Here is a 21,468-nt window from a genome sequence, read left to right as displayed (position 1 = left end):
ATTATACGCAGATATTGAGGTTTCTGCTTCAACACGAGAAATTTACCAATCGAAATCAATAAGTCCTTCTAATCCAGTTTTTCCTGTCAATTAGACTCGGCAAATCCTGCACTTAAAATGTCAAAACTTGTTACTTTCTATCGGCATAATTGGCTCTTCTCGCTTCGGGAAAGTCATTTTGCCGGACTTGAAGATGGACTTTCAGAGATACAGCTCGATCCGTATTTTTTGGTACTTTTTCTACCTGCTAGGAATATGCTACACGATTTTTGCAATTATTGGAAGTCTTTCAGGAAGTTAAAATATCACAATTTTTATTCGCACTAAGGAAAATAATCAGTCAAAAATAGCAGTGGCAGATTTATAGTCAAGTTAAATTTATTAGTACTCAGCCGATTCTGCATCATTAAATGTGTCCACTTCTTCATGTTTTCATTTTACGTTCTTCTCATTATCTCCAGCCAGGATATTCGTATTTTTCATTTTTCATATTTTTATGCACATTTATCGGAGTCAAAGACGTCGTTTCCATAAGCCGTTGAGGTAAGATCTTCATAAAAAGTACCGTTATCTTCGCCGTCCATATCTTAGTCTTTTTTCTCGATTTTTTTTTTGAGTTCTGATGAGGAACATTCTCGCGAGGAGTATTTAAAGCTTTCGAAGGGAAAAGGATCTCTTTGTTCATCATCTTGATGGGCCGCGAAAAAAGACAAACATAAATGCGTAGCTAAGGCGCTCAGTTGAGCTCGGAGTCACTGAAAGATAGACTCAATGACGCATTTTTATGATTCGCAAACAAGGAATCCCAATGGTTTTCCTTTTGTTTGACGTTTATGTTTGTTATTGGAATTTCAAATTTATAGGATAAAAGAAATTTAAGGGAAAAAGGAAAACTATTTATTTTGCCAAGGAACTTAATGATTGTCAATGAATGATTCCAATGTTCAATGTGATTCTACTTCATCATACTGTTGAACACTCACTAAGAACTCTAGTCATCACATTACTATTTTCTAAGAAAAAGAAGAGTTTTATCTAGTCAGAAGATACGCAAATATAAAAAAGACAGTATTCATTTTTAAAATAAAAAGTTCCGCATTTCTCATGAATCATGACACTCATTTTTGTCAGAAGCGTCATTCAGAAACAGTTCTTACGCCCAATTCCGGAATATTTTTTCAGCGAAAATGGCAAAATTGTGCGGATTTTCGATAAAAAAATTTTTCTCCTCTCAAAAAATCTGTTTTTATGGGGTCAACCTCAAAATGGCTTTTTTGCACTGGTTTCTTTGACCCTTTTGTGATTCTTATAATACGATCACGTGATAAATAAGGTCTAATTCTAGTTCTCGATTCGTGTTCGAGGAAATTCTCTCAAAGTCTAACCACGGTCAATCGAAGTTGGGCGATTAGAAAGTCAATTTTATTATAAGGATGAGCTCTAAAATCGACGAATAATTAATGACGAATGTAAACAATAAATGTAGATTCCTTTATCTTGTTTCATTTTAGGTAAAAGTTAAAACCTTACCCTTATGCTTATCGGCGCCTAGAGCCTTAACCTAAAAACCGAGTTTTCGAGGTTTTCTCCTTTGAAAATGTCAAGAAAAAGTAACTCTTCTCGCGTTCAGCTCATTTTATTTCTTTTTATAACAAAAGCTTTTTTTTTGATTATTTACGAGTCAATTGTCTCTTCATAACGAAAAATGTTATTGCTTTGTTTTCCCCTGATCGAAGAAAGCCTCAATAATGTTTTTTTACAGTTTTATTAAGTTTAACTGGTCCAAAATGAGTTCGTTGAATTCAACAAACTCTTGAAATAAATAGATAAATAAATAATAATAAATAATAAAGAATGAACAGCAAAGAATCTACAGGACGAATGATTGAAGAGGCAGAAAAACGCAGAGAAAAAAACTGCCAGACCGGCGGTCTTCTAATTTTCGTGTTCTTTAGCTACATCTATCAGAGTTATCATAAATCTCATGATCATCGACGTACTCATTTATATCTCGGTAGAAGTCTTGGGAGTTTTCATCGGGATTTCCATCATCGTGATGCATGAGTTTTGCGTGTAATTTGTTAAAAATACTAAAGTAAATTTCTCAATAAGATATTCTTCTTTATCGAATCGAGTCTTGCGTTTATCTTTTTTACAAAAATATTCTCGAGTATTTTTTTCTCTAAACACGATATTTTCTGTGAATTTATGCAACCTATCATCGTTTATATAGGTCTTTGATTTTCCTTTTTTTGGGGAAATTTCTATAAGGAAAATCCCCTGATTAGATTCAAGCAAGGGAAAACAATAAAGAGATTAACATTATTTACGATCGTTAATAATCGCTGGAATTTGAGCGCGTGAATCTCTGTTCAAATGTATGATAAATAATTATCTTCTATGCGGATCTGAACACACTAATTTTTGCGAAAATCATCAAATAAAAGGTCATTCTAACTTGCATAATAAAATAAAATTTTAATTTCTTTTGTGATATCAACAAAGACTACAAAAGCTTCCCCTCGATGATTCGTCGGTCTCCTGGAACAACATCGATTTCTTTTCCGAAAATCAAACTTTGCTCACAATCCATGCATTCTAGGAATGACTCATACACTGGATAATTCAAATATATGTAAACCCGGTTCGAGGAGTCACTGCAAGGCGGTCTCTGGAAGCGAGATATCCAAATATCGACTTTAAAATACTCATCCAGCTTTATGGCATCTTCCGTTAGTTTAGTCATCCATTCTTCTGTAAGTCCGCTTTTAGATAAAATCGAGAATATGTCGGCAGAAGAATATGCAATGGCATATCTCCAAGATCCTCGTAAAATCCTCGAAATCGAGGAAAACCTTCAAGAACCCTGGACGACATTGAACAAAATTGACCTCGATGAATTCATGGCGAATACAAGGCCTGAATACATGTAAGAAAAGCTTCAATTTTCATTACATGAGCTTAATTAGATTGAGGACTTGTAAGTTAAACAGCTACGATTGCAAGCACTTTTGGCGATTCGAAAAGTCGCTGATTGGACATTGTCTAGCTTTCGGAAAGGATGATTAGTTATTTTCTGAAGAGAAGACACGTGACGGGAAAACTACCGGTATAAAAGGGAAACTAGTGTTTTGGCCATCTTGAGTTCCCTCTTTTGGAATATTTTCAGCTTGTCCCTTTTCTCAAAACCCTTTGCCCTTTCCTTTATCTGAAATTAATGTTATATTTCCTATCATCCTCCAAGATCCAAATCCACTCATCGCCTCGTCGAACATGCGAAAGGTCTCCCTCAGCCTCTCCGTCGTCCAAAACGAAAGCGACATCACTTACGGCTGGAATGGCTACGTTACTGGCTACGGAATCTATTACATGCACTTTGCAGATAACGTTGAAGATCAACTCCATGAAATACTTGTTTCGGAAAGTGTTACGCCAATTGTCACTTTTCAAAATGTCCAGAGAAAGTTTTTAAGTAAGCCTTTTTTTATTAATTTATTTGGAAAAATTCTAGATAAACCATTCACGGAGTGCAAGCCAAGTTTGGCGACTAACAATTTCAGCGACATGGAACATCATTTTGAGCATCGAGAACATCATGAGTTTTACTCCCAGGGAATCGTCATCAAACAACTATTTACTGAGTTAACATCGTTAATCCGCCTATCACTGAGAGCCCCCCTTTTTCGTCTCAAACTTGTAATGACAGGTTTAAAAGAACGAATGCGAAATGGAACATCTTCTGAAGGACATCTGCAGCGTTTGTGGATGCTTTCCGAACTACATCGCTATCGCCCGTGAAATGAAGCCGCTCAACTGGTCAATTAGTTTTTCCCATCATTTCTTTATCAAATTTCTAGCACGAAAAAATGCACCTTCTTCCGCCATGCAACTTGCGCCTCAAGAATGATCAACAATCGTGAGTGGATTACTGACTGTCTCCCGGCATGTGACAGTTTCTCCTTTTCTCAAGAGTCCATTCAGTACGCTCAGCTAAATACTAAGGTGATTCAATTCGCGCGCGGGTTTTCCCCTCAAACATGATTCGCGTTCAGATTTCCCAAGCAATAAAACGAAACGACCCAGACATGAGCATGAATTCCATTGTCATCAATTTGGCGGAGGAAACGAATGTTCTCGAAGAAGAACAAGGTACTCTTACGAAGAGTTATTCAAACAATATAAAGCTTACTTCATTCAATTTCAATTAGCAACTTATACCACTCCTCAATTTATCTCGGACGTTGGTGGTTCTGCTGGACTGGTTCTTGGAATCAATATGTTATCGGTAAGGTTGATCGTGAATCATTTATCAGTAAATTTCAGAAACCATAATTTTCTTTATAAAAATAAAACTTGTAAATTTTTGATTAACAATTTTGATTTTGACAATGATTTCAAATGCAAAATAATGCGCAGCTTAAAATTAAAGCAAATTATTAATAACAATCAATAACAAAATAAAGTCTTATGACTCATAAGTTATGAGACCAAGATACTAAAAAAAGGAAATAGATTCTGACATTCGGTCAACGCATCATCGAATTCTTCATCAAAGGAGGATTCAACAGCAAACGAGGAGATGGCGACTCTCCAGAGAAAATCTTCGGAGTCGGGACCGACAAGTAATACCTTCGTTTCTGTTTGTTCATTTTTTACCTTCTGATCGTTTCCGTCAAAATCTTATCAGACGACCCAGCCACGTGACGGACGAATTGCTGCTTATTTCTGAGCAGCGGCGGATTCGGGCAAATCAGCTGAAATGGAAGAAACAGGCGGAAATGATGGAGGAAGCGCGAAAAAATTTCCGCGATCGGCTTTTGGCAGAAGACGAAGAAGAGTATAGAATTCCAAAGCTCATTTTCGCCCCGCAAAATATCGGTAATCTCATTTTCTCTATTTCAGGGTCTTTTAAGGGCCATTTTAGCTTCATGTATTTTTGAAGGCGAAAGACAAATCGACGAGAGAATCGTCCTGACTCGAAGGGATGAAGAAATAACAATTGAGCCAAAGCCTCGAAGATCTCCATTTTCAATGAACCTTTGAAACTTATAAATGTCTTAAAAATTGGATTAAAAATGCGCTGTCAGAAATGCTCAAAGGTGTCACAAAAATTGACATGAAAAACATGTTTTGAAGAATTCTTTCTGGTCAAATTATGAGATCATCTTTACCGAGCTCGCCGACTTTTCAAAGAATTTTCTTCTTTTTCTATTAAATGTAAAATTGGAGCGAATGGAGCTTATCAGAGGTTAATGACCAAGAACCATACTATTTCGAGGGAAAACAGTTTCTTGAGATCGTTTATTTGAATAACAATCCTTCGAATTATAATTACCTACTTGGTCTAAACATAGAGTGCAAGGATACTTAAGCGACCGTCTCATTCCATTTTGCATCATAGAAGATAATTTCTTTGAGAAAAAATCATGCGATTTTTCAAGCTTCTGTCTTTTTCCGCGGTAGCGTCTGCTCAAGAGAGAGGGTATTATAAAGATCTGATTGTATCCGATCTTGATGATTTTTTGCTTCTCTGGGAGTATCACCGATTCGGAGAGAAAAATGGGGTTACAAGAAGGGGATACTTATTTTCAAGTGCGAAAATGCTGATTTTTTTTTTGTTAAAAAATATTTTCTAAATGCATCAAGATTATAAATTTGTGTAAAAGATTGCCAAAGTTGACCTCTCATGAATCGATGATTGAAATTATTTTTGGGACGCGTTTCGGCCTCAAGGGGCCTTCGTCAGCCCTAAGTACAGATTTAAATGAACGTTCAAAAACAGGAAAATTTAAATTTCTGTAATGGAGCATTTGTAATTCGCTTTCTTCTGGCGCTCCATTACATCTGCCCGCGAAAGCGAATTATGTTTTTATGTTTTCAATCTTTGCCTTCATTCGAAATTGTCCACTCTAGGTGAGAGACTGTTTTTTCCTGTTTTTGAACGTTCATTTAAATCTGTACTTAGGGCTGACGAAGGCCCCTTGAGGCCGAAACGCGTCCCAAAAATAAATTTCAATCATCGATTTGTGTGAAACTCGTTTTATTTTTTGTTTTCCATAAATAAAATCCCGTGATAATTCGTTTCCTCAAAATAGAAAAGATAAGAAAATGCGACAACGAGTTGCCGCAATCAAGAAACGAATGGATCGCTTCGACAGGCCTGATACTTGCGCAAAGCCATGGTTAATCGATCCTTCTACGGCCATGAACACATGGTTTTCCAATCTTGATGCTCATCCTTGCACCGTTGCGAGCAATTTGGTTGAAGGGACTGAACTCTGGCTTCAGAATTTTGGCTGCCAAGGTTTTTTTCTTGTTTTTTTTATGAAAAATATTTGGTTTTTAGACGCGATTATCGAGCGATTTGAAACGAATTATGGCGACAAAAACTGGAACAGTCGAAAAGACAGCCGAAAAATTGCTCGTCGAAAAAGGATGATTTACCGATACAATCTTGAAATCACCCGTGCTCCATGCAGACAAGACTTTCTCCATGGTCATGTTGAGGAAACAACTTCGCCTGAAACTTCGACCCAAGGATCAACTGAAGCTACAACAACTACTGTCTTTACGACTACCACGCAACCTTGGTGGACATCTGCCTGGTGGGCATCGGCAGTGACAGTTAATAATGGGCGCTGACTTGATTGCTAACAATAAATTTGCTTCGTTGTTTTGCGCAGCATTCATCGTCTAAGTGTTTTGTTGTTTTGTAATTACAGTTTGAGTAAATAGTTCAGTTCAGCGCACGGAATTTGGTCCACGTAGCCACGTGACCTCCTCGCAGCGATTAGAGGCTTTGAGATAACCCCGGTCCAGCCGAGGACTATCACCAAATATTTATCGCAAGCGGAATTCTCTAACTTGCGTACTCCGACTAAAAGAGCACTAGTGCCACTAGGACGAAGATAAGCCTGAAGTGCACCTGTCTCCCGTTCTTTTTTGTTAACACCTTCGTTTGGAAGTCTTTTTTCCGCAGTCACGCATACACGTTAAGGGGACCTGACAGTGATAAGGAACAGGAGAGAGAGGTTAAAATAATGTCAAATAAAGTCACTTAAAATACAGTTTTGTTCATAGACTATGAATCATAGTGTCCTTAGTGTTAAGATTATTCTTCTTTAAACTGATAATTCTTCCAGCAAGAGGGGTCCTCCAGGCAAAAAAAGAAAAAGTCAATTGCCCGCTTGGTGTCGCTTATTCGGGCTTCTGTTTCTGGGTTATCTTCAAAAATCATCTGAAATCGTCGCGAAAAATTAATTTTTCTGTCAAATCGAGAAAGCGATCCTCTTCCTTTTTGTCTCCGAAACCTTATTTCAGATAAAGTGGGTCAAAAAATCTGGTGTCTATAAGTTTCGTTAGTTTCTTTTGCAGCATGAAAAGCATGTTCCTTTCTGCATCATCATGTCTTCTCCACGTGTTTTTTGCTGAGTTTCAAACAACACTTTGTTTTGTTTTTTAAAAAAGAGCAGAACAGAAAGGCTTTATTCACGTTCGTTGTTCGACAGAAAAGAATCGTATGTACAGTTCTATCATTCGTCACCGTTGTTTTTTTCTTTGACTTTTCGCTTTTGGAGTTTTTACAATTCCTTTTTCGCTTTTATGAAAAAGGTAAAAATGCACATGGAACATTGAAATAAATTATTCGAAAATAAAATTTATAGCATCGTTCGATTTTCAAAGCGTTTGAGTCGAGCGCGAACGGACAGGTTGGAGACGTCATCGTCAGAGCTGAATATTTTTTGTTAAAGTTGTGCAAATGGTAATCGCCGATTATGCAAGGCGGTCAGGGAGGAGACAGCGGCTAAGGAAGCACGAAAAAGGGAGGAGATAGGCAATTATGGACAACGCACTAAGCACTAATGAGATTTTTAAGGGGCAAAAATGATAAGAAATAGAAAAACTTGAATATGATTTTGGTCAAATTATTGACCAATCAGATGGCCACATTCGGCTGGTGAGCCAATCAGATTTCAGAAAAAATAGCCTTGACCAATCAAAAACGGTCATTTTAAGGGAATTTTTAATCCTATTCGGAAAGTACGGAATCTTCATTGAGATTGATCTCAAGTGGTCAATTTTAAACCCACTTCGATTTTTATTTTTGCAGCGGAAACTCATCCCTTTGTAATCATAATCCAGCACGTGCCTCACTCAAATCTGCTCTGTTTGAAATCGAGCCTCGCTTCTTCTAGAGCTCTTATCATTTTAACCATTTTAGAAAGCGTGTCCCGAAATCAAGCCCAAACCGCTTTCACGGTCAAGTCTTAATCCTAATTGCTGATTATTCCATTTCAAATTTGCAGATTTTTCGCCTCTTCCGCAAAACATGACCTAATAGATCAGCACTCGATCTAGTTTCGTCCAGGTATTTTATCATTCTAGCGTTTGGAAGAGCGAAAAAGGGGGCAGGGATAGTTAGGTTAGAAAGAGCTTCTGAAGATGTTATCTGAGGTGTGGTGCGTGTAAACATGACCAGAGAGGAACAGATTTGCTTTTTGGTAAGTTATGGACCTCGAAGCTTTCAAGGCTTTTTTCCAAGAAGAAAGATATAGTCTATATCATATAGAATGCATGACTGTGACTTTTGAGCTGACAGAATCTGACAGTAAGTGCGTAAGGGAGAGACTTGCACTTCTTGAATTATTAAATCATCTATCAAGAATCGGTTTATAAGCTCCTTTTTCTTAGAAAGGGGGGATATCATGAGATTTTTATTTTCGTTGGTGAATGTTTTCCTTAAAGATATAACAGCCAGTTTTATTGCACATGGAAAGCTTTACCAAAGTGTAAGTCTCCAGGAAGCTACTCTTATTAAGGATCTCCTCCCGCTTATCTCGCAAATTTCAAACTGCGTTCACTGCATGTATACCCTTAGGGGTCCCAAGTTTAACCCTTAGGGGTATTGAAATGTATCTATAAAAGAATTCTAGAGCAAAAAGAAATAGGGGATACCCTTAAGAACCGCTCTATCAACTCATTTTAAGATGGAAGAGCACACACTTGATGACTTGTTCCCCTATCTATCCAATTACTGGAACTCTGCCGAAGAAGAGCATCATCATCTTGTGACGGAAATCAAACATCTCATCAAAAATGAACTTCCAGCCGAATAAAGAAATTCTCTCACCTATTTGAGCTCGGACTTTGCGAAGAAATGGCCGAGTCCGCCCAAGAAATCCGTTTATTTTGATCCTTAGCGCGTCTTTCAGCGCTCTGGAGGATCGGTTTTGGTTTGCTTATGCTTTTCAGTGGAACTGAAACTGGCTTCGAACTCGCGGCCGGAATCTGAATTTTGTTTTGATTAACGATACTACTCCCTGATTTCGGCAAGGCGGCGGCGACGCTAGTCGTTGTTGTTTTTGTTTGTGCTTGAGCTTGTGGTTTTGTTTGCGGCTGTTTGCCGACCACGACGGCTGGGGTTGACTTCAGGGGCGCACTCTGATTATTAACTTGTTTAGGTATTTCGGGAGAAGCGGGTTTCGGAGCTGGAGAAACATTTTGAACTGCGGCTTGTTTTTGAGAAACGAGCTTTTGCTTCGAGGACAGGTCGGATTCCAGCTTTTCGAGGCGTTTTAGCTCGGCGTTCAATTTATCATCCTTCGCCTGAAATAATTCAAGATAACTTCAGATAATCACCATAATTATTTTATGATTTTTCTTCGTAAAAATATTAAGCATCTTAAAAGATGGACAAGAAAATTAAACGACAATTAGGACAGATAGGTCGATGTTTATTAATAAATTGAAAATTTTCGTCATTATCAATTTTCTACCTTGATGGCCGCCATTTTTGTTTTGATCAAATTTTCTTTCTCCTGAACTGATTTTTCAAACTCCCTCAATTTTCGCTCTTTTTCTACTAAATTTTCCTTCTTCACTTTTAATTTTCCATGTAGCTCTTCAAGTTTTTCTTTTCTTTGAGTTAATTTTTGAGAGAAAGTTTGAAGCTTCATCCAGGTCAATTTTCAATTCAATTTTGAGAAAACGTTTTTGCGTGAGAAAAGATGACCCGTTCCTTAATCTCGGTGGAGGAGACCCGCGCCGCGGCCAGTTGATTCTTCGTAACGGCGGCGATCGACGTTGCTGAGCTCTAGAACAAATCCAATTAACAAAGAAGGCAAAAGAAGGTCCTGCAGACGGAAGTAGCTGAGCTCTTCCGAGAAAGCAATCAATTGAGACTTTTTTTTCGAAACTATCAAGAATAACTTCTTTTCCCTTTTTTCTTATATTCGAGTTTTTGAGCCGAAAAAGGAGACTTTTCGACTGATCTCAGCGTGGGGCGGAAATGCCAGGTGGTTTAGGGCTGGTTTAGTTGTCCTAAAGCGTCAGCGAACGCAAACGCTTTTGGGTGGAATTTTTGTCAATTTCGTATTCTACCAGCCAAGCCCATCTGGCCGCACCTTATTGAAAGACGGTATCTTCATCTGAATTTTGTTTCGAGCAACAAAGGGCGACCCAAATTTTGTTCAAAGAAAGAATATCGAAATTCAAAAAAAATAAATCCTTTTCGGAAGTTTAAAATATTTACTTTCAGCCACTCCCGTTTTAAATATTTTTAATCTGGCTTAATATTTTTGATTGAAATCGGGCCCGTTTATGCTGAGCCGACTGAATTAGCGACTGAATTAACCCGGCTTCAAAGATGACGGAAGAGAAAGCCAAACTCATTCCTGCCCTTCTAAGCCGCGGAAAATATTATCGTCACGTGGAGGGTTTTCCGATAAGGAGGCCTCTAGAAAAGGGTTATCTGGAACACGTTCGTTTTTCAAAAGGGTCGGTTTTTCATTATCGTCGTTTTTTGTTTATGTTTTTAGAAAATGGAAGAGACAAAAATGAACAAAAGCATTTGACAGATCGGACAGGAATTTTTGACCAATGAGATGTCTTCATTCGGCCCTTTGGCCAATCAAATTTAATAAAAATGAAAATTTTATCGAATAAACCAAAAAAAACTCGCATTTCCAGCACCGTTTTTTTTGGAATGATTTGGCGAAATTATTGTTGACACCCTTAACTCCTCGAAATAAATTTATCTTTACCTGTTCTTTTTTATCTTCATCCATCATCGACAGCTCCGAATCCGAGCTGGCCGTAAGTCCAATTGAATTCCACCTTGTCGTCAAATAGGAGTCATCACGAGTCGCCGATCTTGAGCGCAACTCTCTCTTCGCCCTCTAAAATTATTCATTAGAAAAAGAAGCAAGAAGCTCAAAGTAGCAATGATCTTAATTGAACACAGCTTGCTCGATTTGAAACTTCTAAATGACCAATTAATTGGAGAGCAAAAAGGAGGATTTGGCGGTTATAAAGAGTTTATTTTGAAAAGGTAATTTCCGACAGACGACGTAACGTTTCGCCCTTTCTCGTATGAGACGAGTTGAATAAATATTTTATGAAAATGAGCGGATTTTAAAATAAATGTCGTAGGGGTAATCAAACTTCTCTGAAAATCCGAGATTTCGTAAAATTATTTTTTATTAAAAAATTATCAATTTAATAATTTAATAGAATTAAAAAAAATGAAGAAATTTTTTTAGGTCAAATTTTGAATATTAAATATAAACTTTTATTTAAAAAAATAAATTTTACCGAAATCTTTGCTCCTCCTTCCGATCCAGAAGAAGAATTGCTCGTTGGAAGAGTGAGAGTAGCGGTCAGATTTCTCGCCCGTTTCGTTTTCTTTTTCTTCTTGACTGTTGTCAGCACGATTCTCCGATCGACCATTTCTTTGTGAAGAGCTTTGACAAGTTGAATCTGCTTTTCGGCGGGTTTTTCGTCGTCTGAGTCCATTTCCTGAAAAGCAATTTGAGAAAAGAAGTTGAACTTTTTGGCGCTTGAAAATTCGCTGATTCGTGGCCAGAAACCGACAGTTACGGATTTGATTAGAAAATTAGCGAAATTAGCCTCGTGGATTCACCGGTTCGATAATCCATCTGCGGTAATCGATCTGCCATGCTCTCAAGCTCAAGCCCACATTCGCGTTTTTACGCCTCCTCTAGAATCCACGGAGGAAGTCGTGTCTACCGTTTTAGTTCGACTTTATCTTATTTTTTTCCGATCTGGCTTAGAAATCGTGCAATTTTTTCTCATACCGAGAAAAACATCGATTTTCACGAAATTTTTCCAAACTAAAATTTTCTTTTTTTTTCCTTATTTTCGGAAAATTCCGAATTTCGTGAAAATCCACTTTGTTTTGAAGCTTTCGTAAACTCGGACTCGACGATCGAGTTTTGTAAATTTTCGTTAATTTCGTGCATTCAAAAAAGGGCACGTTTTTGATAAACAAAAGCGTCGTTTTTACGAAAGCGAAAGCGGCAATTTTTCAATTTGGGGGTTCTTCAAAGGAGCGGTTTCTTGAACATTGATAAAAAAACGAAGCGGGCGGTAACGACTTTCACGGGAGTTAGAAATACAACCGAGATATGATTCAAACAATGAATTTGAACATTGATGAATTCCGCGAGAGTTGGGAATGAATCTTTTTTTTTCCAAAGCGTTCTTTTAACAAAGTACTTATGCTCAAGATAGTTATGTGCGCATGTTCTAAATCTTGATTTAGAATTCGGCCCCGGACCTGGAATGTTGATCACGTGCCGGCCCTGCGACTGGGCGGAACCACGAATACGTTCTTATGAAATTTAAATGATCGTTGATTGCATTTCAAGATAATTAAAGAACTCTTCGATTTCGATTTACCGCGAATCAAAAAAAAAACTAAAAAAAAACTCGCTTCTTTAGTTCCTTCAAAATCCAACAGGAAATTGGTATGTCTCGCGAAAAACCGCAAGAACCACAAAATCAGCGTCCCAAAAAGTGCTCCTTTCTTTTTCTTATGACTCAAAACGCTGTGTCCTTATCAAAACGCTGGGAAAGCGCTCTTGTTAACCTTCCGTTGCGCGTTGTACTCTGTTCCGGTCAATCTCGAAAACAGGCGAAAATGCGGCTTCTTCTACTTGTTTTTCAAAATGGCGTTTCAAAGCGAGTTTAGAGTAGGAGCGAGTTCTCCCAGGCCAGTTGAGAAATACAAGTTTGAAACGCAAAAGAAACGCAAGAATGTCGAAAATCCAACCGAAAGTCAAAAAGATATTTTCACGAGAAGACTTGAGAGGCCATTTGTCTTGTTTGCTGAGCCAGAAAAAAATGCGGCTCCTGCAATTTATCAACCTCGAAAAAGGGAGGAGAAAAGGCTTTTGTGCCGTGGTTTTCGGCCAAAGAGCCGGATGGGCCGGTCATTAGCCTGTGACGGTGGGAGATTTGCGTCGCCGAAGTGCCAGCAGGCGACCCCAGAACACCATTAGTAGACATTTACCAGAACACCTCTAAAATAAAATCGACCCCGGCAACGGCGCTTTTGCCCCTCTTGGTTCCACCATATGTACATTTTGGAAATTCAATTTTTTCCAAGCCTCTGCTGAATAAACTGACATGGCTGAATGATTAGCGCTTACCGACTTTGCTGAAAAACTGTTCCATTTTTTATTTTAGAAAATACGATTTTTAAATTTAAAATGGCTCTTGGAGCCATGATTGTTTCTCTTCTTTTATTGGTCTACTGTTTTTTTCTCCACGACAAACTGTTCTTTGAGAGGGAAGGAAACTCGTTTCTTTCAAAACTGTTCGGGACTCGAGCTGTTTCAGATCATGACGAGGAATGTATGTTTAGAAGAAATTGATAAACGTAAGTTTTTATGGTTATTTCAGTCGTTATTGGCGTTTCATTAAATTTGGGATGCTTTTTCTTCAATATTGACGACAGTTCATACGAGCGACTTTCCAAGGACTTTTTTACTGATGACTCAAAGCTCACGGAAGGTAAATTATTAATTTTTTTCCGACAATTTTATTTTTTCGATTTTATTTTTAAGATTATTCATTGATCGATCCAAACTTTCAAAATTTTTCGATGAGCTTTTACGACGCCGCTGTCAAAAGCTTGCTTATGTTACCAAATACCGTCGATTTTAAAAATGCCACGAGCATTTTCGATCTAAAGTACAAAAAATACGAAGTATACGAATCAACAGAGAGATTTCGATGCTGCGTTGATCTCCAGGAAATGAACGAAATAATAAAGAGATATGATAAAGAACTCGAGTCGTTTTTCGTGCCGAATTGCACCGGCGACGAGTTGAAAGTCTTCATCAGCATCAAAACCACTCCTCTTATCTGGCAGTTACTCGGTGATATCAAATTTTACGACAAAGAAATTATGTCATTCTATTCGATCTTCAATGATATCCATCTGGCTCCCCGGTAAATTAAGGATCTTTATTGTTTCAGTCATGATGAATTCTAGTAACACTCTGCCAGAAAATTGTCCCGCGAGCTTTCTCCTCTGTAACACTTCTTTCATCGATGATTTTTTTGAAAAAGAGAAAAATTTCTTGTCAAATCATTATTCAAACCAATAAACCAAAATCGCTCAAAATTTTCGCCCGTTATGTTGTCATGAAAAATGTTTTAGGGAAGAGTATTTGATATAATAACACGAACCGAGTAAATCCGTGGAAAAATCTCGCTCGTGTCAACCGCTGAAATCTAATCCACGTTTGGGTAACTCCTATCGCCCCGGTACCGAGCAACGTGATTGACTTAGCACGCCTGTCATCCAGCGTAAAAATCATAACGGATTCTGCGTCCAAAAAATCAAGCCGCAGAAAGTCTACTACCTGGGGACATTTTTAGCCCTATGAGTCACCCATTATATTTCTGAGCGCTCCATGGGCCATGGACCATGGCCCATTGGCCGCTTGACTCGAGGCGTGCTATCGAAAATTCCTGTAGCCAACCACAAGACCGAGTCAAGCTAGTTATGAATCATCCAACAGGGCTAAAAATGTCCCCAGGGAGTAGTTTTTATCAATTAAGCCCTTTTTTTTTCTAAAAAATTGGCCTTGATTTTGGACAATTTCGAATCGAAATAACTTCAAAATTGACAAATAAGAATCTTGATAAAAGTGGCAAAAGTAAGTGCCCCTCGAATTTTCACTCGTCAAGACGGAAAAATATAGCCTTTTGAGTTTGAAGACACGTTAGGGTAAGACACAGGACGGAAGGAAAATTCCTTCCTTGCATTTTCAAAGCGGATATCTCAATGGAGCGCTTTAAGAGTCAATTTCCGATACTGACGATATCTCAAGCTTCCCGGATGTCTCTTAAAACGCGGTTAATACAGAAGCTTTATTTCAAAAAGGAAGAGCTTTTTGCCGCCAAGTTTAAAAAAAGACTTTCAAAGACTCGAAAAATTGGATAAAAAAACGTGGTCGAGGCTAATCGATCCGTCCAAATTTATAAAATAAAAAATTAATGTGGCATGAAATCTGAAGGGAGTCGATTTGAGCTTAGACAAAACCAGTGGCGGCTTTGTTGAACGGTCGAACCGGTCGCTTTGACGCCCCTCGTTTGTCGAAAAATGACCGCTTCGGTGGTCGCCGGTTTGCATAAACCGGATGGAGGGGTCTCAGGCTGAGATCATTAGATGTGAATTTTTACGCTCTCGAGGGGTACTTAAGATAACCGACTCAAATACAAGTTGTTCTTTGTTCAATCTTTTTATTCTTCCGTTTTAGCAACAGGAAAGATTTTCAGTTGATAACTCTCAATTGAAGTTAAAAAGCTGATAGACCAATCAACTTTAAAAAAAAAATTTCTTCAAGATTTTGTCAATTTTTGTAACTCAACAATATCAAGAGCCCCGTCCAGATTTGAAAATAGACAAACAAATTAAACTTATTCGTTTATCGTAAAAATCTGAAACTCCTTAAGTTTGAGTTTGAGTTGAGCATCTTCGGCCTCTATAGTGAGGCATAAAATCTGCGAATTTTGAGATAAGGAATGAAGAATAAGGAAAAAAAGCCGATCGTGTTTAAACATTCACGATAACAACGAAGCTCGAACCAAGTTAAGGCTATCAAGAGATAGTAGCTAGAAGAAGGTTTGAGCTGACTTATATTATGGAGGAAGACGAACGATGGTTTCATCAAAACAGATACCAAGTACAGTCATTTTCCTTTTAGAAAGAAAATATAACGAAGAAAAACCGCTTCACCTTTTTTTGGCGATTTGGAGATAACTTTTTTATGCGCAAGGCGGTTTTTCTTTCCTGTCATGTTTCTTTTCCAAACACACAGGCATACGTGGGTCGTCTCTCCTAATCTAGGAAACTGATAGTAATAACATCCTTTCTCTAAATAAAATGTCCCGTGCTTCCGAGATTAGACAATCAATACAACAAACAGAACATTTCCGAAAATATAGCTCGTAGAAGTCAATTAATTGATCAACTAAGAAGAAATCAAAAAAAGCGGTAGTTAGAGGGCTCAAGAAAAAAACGTTGCTGAGCGGAGGTAAAAATCGACATCTGTAGATTTTTGATGTGATGCTACGACAACATACCGCATCGTCACGTACTTTCTCATGCGTTTCTAACCGCTTTTGACTCGCTGTATTTGACCTTTATAAAGCCTGTTTGCTTCATAGGGCTGATCTCCCCTTTTCGCCATTTTCTGCTGTATGCCAACAGCTCTTGCTGGAGGAACAGTTGGTGGTTGAGGTGTCTCTACTTTGAGATCGACATTCCACCGGCGTATTACAATTTCCTTCCCCGAAGAGAGCCCACCACTAAGCCAGGAAGAAAGCAACCACGGTGCCTCGCCCTGGCGTCTCACTTTCTTCTTTTATTATTAATTCCGATCAGGCACACGATTCGAGTGCTACACACGTTCACGAAAAGGGACGAAAACGGAAAGACTGACAATTTTGATTTTGGAATACTTGACCATTCACGGAGCTAGCGCACGTGATCCTTATCAGACTAGCTGCTCAATTCAGAGTGCTCTTGAGAAAGAGATTCTCTAACGACGCTATCTGTAATTGAAAAGAAAACCAAACGTCCGGAATAGATAATTATCTTTCTTTTTTCTCTGTTTCAAACAGCAATTTGCTAAACCACAATAAGGGTGTCACAATGAAAAAGCAAGAAAATCACTAAAGCGATTTTTGCTCTGAGAAAAATGCTTGCCAAGAAATCGTTTCTAATCCAAACAACTGCCGCAACAAATAAAGAAAGCCACGTGACCGAAAAAGTGACCGAGTCAGAGAAGTCAGTGCCCTTTCAATCTGTGGTCAGTCAAAAACAATAAGGTCTACCGACAATCCTCTGTTTCAAAAATGCTCGTTTTTATAACTGTAATAATCAGCCTGTAAATTTCTGTATCTTTCCCTGCAAGTCACTCTCTAACAGACAGATGGCAAAAATGTGACGATGTCTTTCTTTTTGATATGATGTGATGAAAATACGAGTCGAGAAATCTGAAAAAAGCTGACAGCTTTCGAAAAGGGATTATGCCGTCCGTTTATCGCCGCAGTATTTTGGTTCGAGACCGAAATCCATTATTTTCGAGTAAGGTGAACACGGTGAACGCGAATTTGCGCGAAATTGGCTTCGCCCCGCGAGTCAAAAAAAAAGAGGACTGAAAAAAAATAAAGTGACTTGATTAAACTTTCCTCTCTCTCTCTGGAATGGGTCAATTCGATTTCTTTTCTTGGCGGAAGAATTGGCTAAATCTTCCAAAATCTGGCTAAAAATCTTCTCTTCGTTTGCTGATTATGAGTTTGATGCTAAGCAATGTTTCAACGTCACCATCAACTTTTTATAATTGCTTTGGAAACAGCTCCTATCTTGTTCGACCAAATTATTACTGCGGTCAATTTATTCTAGAGAGCATTATAAACATAATTCACATTTCAGCCAGGAGAAAGATACTTCGGTAAATTCGAGAGAAGTTCGTTTTTGACAGAATTTGTCTGATGCTTTTTTAACCCAAGTTATTTAATTTTAACATCTCCTCCGTGTGAGTTTCTGCATAAGACAGAGCGAGAAAATGCATCAGAGGGACTTGCGAAGCGCGACGGGGTCAGCCGACTTGCACTGCAATTATCATATTGTGAACATGTTCGCGTCATTTTCGCCAAAATCGTAATTTCGGCCATTCCCAAGATGCATCAATTTTTTCAAGTCACGTGTTTTCGACATTTCTCGTTTTGAAAATATTTTATATCGTGCATCAAAAAAACCATGACTAAAATAATCTAATGGTTTTAGCGAGATAGCGGGATTATTATTACGAGCTGGAGGTCGCGTTGTCGAATTGCTTATATCAACGTTTCCTAAGCTTATCAACAAGGATTCAAAAAATCGCTAAGCCTAGCGTCAAATATTAGAAGTGGACTGCGGGAAGTTTATCGGACCGTGTTTCATAAAAAATCCCCCTGCTTTTATGAAGGGCTTATCGAAAAGTAACTTTCTAGATTTTTAAGAACCAAAGCCATAAGACTGTAAAAATGAGTTTGCTCATGAACCTTAGGGTGTCAATTTTTAATACTTCTGATTTAGAGAAGTATATTCACAACATTTAAGGAATTTTTTACGCCCAAATGGGCTCGTTTTAAGAATTTCAAAGTCTAAATTTTCGACTCAAAAACTCCAGACACTAATATTAGTCTCAGGAACCAGTGTGGAAAACCTGAGTCAGGGTACTCAAAAGTCCTGATTCAGAAATTCCTCACAGGTAGCCGAGCCTAGCAGCTAAAAATGCCAAGAGAATTTGTTTTCCTTTTCTGATTTTAGAACGCTGTTGTGACCGATTTTTCGTGGCATTGTCAACTCTTAGCTGTCTTTTAAAATGTCACGTGAGCTGGTGGCAAACCTTTGCGCGTTAAATCGGCCGACCTTCAGAAAAAAATGTCTTTCCCCGAAGAGACGGCTTGAAAATTATAATTTAATCGTAAAAGACCACTTCTTGTAAAATATCTCGTCGGATCGATGGTAGCTCGAAGGTGGAGCCGGATGTCCGGATTCCAACGAAGAGCTTCCATGAATTTTTCTGCCCGGAAGAAAGGGACTGTAATTTTGTCCATGGGCTCGAGAGCCTGCGTAGAAACCTGAGTCAGGGTTTGGGAAAGGCTAAATTTTGAAGTTCTTTCAAAACCCTGACTCAGATGTCTACACAGGGTTCCGAACCGAGGTTGCCGAGTGTCTCCTCCTTTCGACTAGAAAATCGGTCCACTTCGGTAATAAGATTATACAATTTTAAACTGTCTAAAAGCGTGATAATCCCAAAGCCAGCTTACGAAATCCTCAAGAATCAATCCCGTCGTATCTTTTTTCATTACAACTTTTTCTGCATAAAGTAAAGGGTGCCCCTTACGCCGTCCATATTTCTCTTGAACGCCTCCGACAGTTTTGCCAAAAGCAGCTCGTCGAATTTTTAAAATGTTCAAAATCAATTAATTCCGCGTCGGAGCGTTTTCGGAGGATATTTACACCTTACTTAGACTGTTATTTTCAAAACTGTTCAATTTCGTTTTAGAGCGTTTTTTCGGGAAAGAGAGCATGTTCGTTTTCGAGTTATTCTGTGATTAGGCCCTAATCATTAGGGAGAAAAGGCCTCTGTTCGTAACAATAAACAATCCCAAGCCGATGATGTCAAGTTATTTTTACGGAAAACGGGCGCGGTTCCTCTTTTCCCGCTAAAGAAAAAGATCATCAACATGGCTCTGCTTTTTTCTTGTTTGAAATTTGATTATTTTGGGCAGCGACTTTTCATAAAAAATGATGATCAAAGCAGAAAAACTATGCTTTTCCAAAATAAAGGCAGTTTTATGGAAAAGATTAAATTTTATTCTTTTTGATTTGACACTAAAAATGATGAAAAAACCTGATTGGTTATGAAAAGAAAAAAAGAAGATAAGAAAATTAATCATTCAAAATGGTCGATTTCTGTGAATTTCTGTCAACAATCGCGCTGGAACTCAAAAATAAGGCTCCACCCTGTTTTTTGTATCCTAGCTAAGCTTCTTAGCCGTCACTTTTTTCACAATATACGTTTTGGAATCCGCTTTCCAATACGATTTTGAGCCAAACAAGAAGAACCACCGTCACTATTTCTCTAAAGTTCTTTCTCAACACGAATATTTGTGAAATAAATCCAAAGATTGATCATCTTGGCGGAGTTTATTTGAACCAGGCGGTTTCTGAATTGACCCTAAAAACCGCTCCCAATGAGAAAAAACGTCAATTACGTCGGCCACGAACCACGTGGTTAAAATCACTAACCACAGAAAATTTGATCAAAGACTCAAAAAACCTATCTTGCGTGTAAAATTACCAAATTCCAACGATTCACTTAATTCACACAGACTCGCCAGATCATCCTCTTCCACCAGACACTTGAAGGGGCTAAAGTGATGAGCAATCAAAATTATCCCGCCCACTTTGAATATATTTTCATAAATTATTGACCTGTCAAAAGGGACATTTCTTATGCTTTCTGAGAATCAGGCTGAAATTTTGCAAAAACACTTCAAAATTTAGGACCTTATGAGTGTTTCAGCCGTAAAGTTCTTTTCCTACATTTAACCCGTCAACGGATATAAGCCATTAATTTGGTTTCTCAAAAGTAAAATCATTTTGCTTAGTTTTCGATTCTCTTTTTTCATTTCATCCAGTTAAAAGCGAAATTTGAATAAATAAAATTCCTCATTTAATTATCAAAAAATATGGATTGAAAATAATTTTTTTTTTAGAAAAAGAAATTACCTGAATTCGTCTTCGCAAATATTCGGTCATGATGGTTTCGCAATCTCTGTGAATCAAATTAAATCTCTCTTGTAAAACAGTCTTTCGTTATTTTCTTATCGATGTTTCAAAAACTCAAAAAGTTTCCAGCTTGCTGATCGCGACAACGAAGAGCGCGCGCGGCTCTTTACCGCCATCGTTTCTCCGCGCGCTGCGCTGACTGCGTGAATACACTACAATCACTCTCATTATGGAAAACGTTCTATATTTGCTTCCATTTAAAAAGTTAATGATTGGTTTTTTTCTTTTGACGTGTGAATTTGTTAAACGCAAAAGCAATTTCTTCTTGTGTAAATATCATCGGCAAATTTGTGAGCGCATTTAGAATCTTATAATTTTTTTGGCTTTCGAAATGACTGAGCCAAATATTGAAGACGAGCAATTTTTACAGTCCTTAGACGAAAAGCTGACCGAAATCTTCGAAGAAAAAAGAGACAAACTGGAATCAACTTTGACCGATTCAAAAGCTGATCTGAAAACTCTTCGAGAAAATGATGATCATATCAGTCAAGATATTGAGAAAACAAAAAAGCCAAAAACATCATGGAACAAATTGCGACTCTTATGAGAGAGGGTTGCGAGTTCGTCGAAGAGAATCCCGATTTAATTGATAAACTTTTACGTGGAAGAGAGCACTTGCATTTTGTCAAGCGAGAAAATTTAAATTGGGCTAGAAACCGAGTTGATATGTGTGAAGAAAAACTGTCAATATTTGATGCAGAAAGGAATGAAAATCTTGATAGAATTAAAAACATCAAAGCGAAACTGTCATCCTTCGAAGATACTGACCATTTAAAGCGTGAACTCTTCGAAGATCTGCTTCCTTC

General features: G+C 38.0%; 4 protein-coding genes across 5 annotated transcripts in view; 3 read left to right on the top strand and 1 right to left on the bottom strand.

Moving 5' to 3' along the window:
- The window catches only part of LOC145696754 (stress-associated endoplasmic reticulum protein 1-like), a 73,308-nt gene that overhangs the window by 39,801 nt on the left and 12,039 nt on the right, over window positions 1-21,468 (top strand). The window lies entirely within an intron of this gene.
- LOC145697593 (uncharacterized) lies at window positions 3,254-5,043 on the top strand. Its single transcript, XM_081774813.1, has 9 exons — window positions 3,254-3,472; window positions 3,512-3,672; window positions 3,716-3,816; window positions 3,858-4,002; window positions 4,053-4,149; window positions 4,209-4,285; window positions 4,513-4,622; window positions 4,688-4,878; window positions 4,925-5,043. Exons 1-9 carry the CDS (start codon window positions 3,274-3,276, stop codon window positions 5,041-5,043), a joined length of 1,200 nt encoding a protein of 399 aa, XP_081630939.1. The 5' UTR covers window positions 3,254-3,273.
- LOC145696887 (uncharacterized) lies at window positions 5,394-6,697 on the top strand. Its single transcript, XM_081773993.1, has 2 exons — window positions 5,394-6,304; window positions 6,347-6,697. Exons 1-2 carry the CDS (start codon window positions 6,109-6,111, stop codon window positions 6,640-6,642), a joined length of 492 nt encoding a protein of 163 aa, XP_081630119.1. The 5' UTR covers window positions 5,394-6,108; the 3' UTR covers window positions 6,643-6,697.
- LOC145696703 (uncharacterized) lies at window positions 7,472-20,728 on the bottom strand. Its single transcript, XM_081773782.1, has 7 exons — window positions 20,603-20,728; window positions 11,593-11,796; window positions 11,043-11,177; window positions 10,022-10,093; window positions 9,777-9,953; window positions 9,131-9,606; window positions 7,472-7,731 (listed from the first exon to the last, which is right to left on the bottom strand). The coding sequence occupies exons 1-7, from the start codon at window positions 20,630-20,632 to the stop codon at window positions 7,659-7,661; spliced, it is 1,167 nt and encodes a 388-aa protein (XP_081629908.1). The 5' UTR covers window positions 20,633-20,728; the 3' UTR covers window positions 7,472-7,658.

This window comes from Oikopleura dioica, chromosome 2 (genome assembly GCF_907165135.1).
Source record: "Oikopleura dioica chromosome 2, OKI2018_I68_1.0, whole genome shotgun sequence".
NCBI classification, from domain to species: Eukaryota; Metazoa; Chordata; class Appendicularia; order Copelata; family Oikopleuridae; genus Oikopleura; species Oikopleura dioica.
Note: the sequence above shows the minus strand (reverse complement) of the source record. Positions and strands in the feature narration are given on the sequence as shown.

Excerpts from the sequence above, each read along its gene's own strand:
- LOC145697593 (XM_081774813.1), top strand. The coding sequence starts at position 3,274 with ATGCGAAAGGTCTCCCTCAGCCTCTCCGTCGTCCAAAACGAAAGCGAC. Across the intron at positions 4,003-4,052 it reads ACGCTCAGCTAAATACTAAG|ATTTCCCAAGCAATAAAACG; the intron begins GTGATTCAATTC and ends ATTCGCGTTCAG. Across the intron at positions 4,286-4,512 it reads TTGGAATCAATATGTTATCG|ATTCTGACATTCGGTCAACG; the intron begins GTAAGGTTGATC and ends AAAAGGAAATAG.
- LOC145696887 (XM_081773993.1), top strand. The coding sequence starts at position 6,109 with ATGCGACAACGAGTTGCCGCAATCAAGAAACGAATGGATCGCTTCGAC. Across the intron at positions 6,305-6,346 it reads TCAGAATTTTGGCTGCCAAG|ACGCGATTATCGAGCGATTT; the intron begins GTTTTTTTCTTG and ends TTTGGTTTTTAG.
- LOC145696703 (XM_081773782.1), bottom strand. The coding sequence starts at position 20,632 with ATGACCGAATATTTGCGAAGACGAATTCAG. Across the intron at positions 11,797-20,602 it reads ATTTGCGAAGACGAATTCAG|GAAATGGACTCAGACGACGA; the intron begins GTAATTTCTTTT and ends ATTGCTTTTCAG. Across the intron at positions 11,178-11,592 it reads AAGGAGGAGCAAAGATTTCG|AGGGCGAAGAGAGAGTTGCG; the intron begins GTAAAATTTATT and ends GAATAATTTTAG.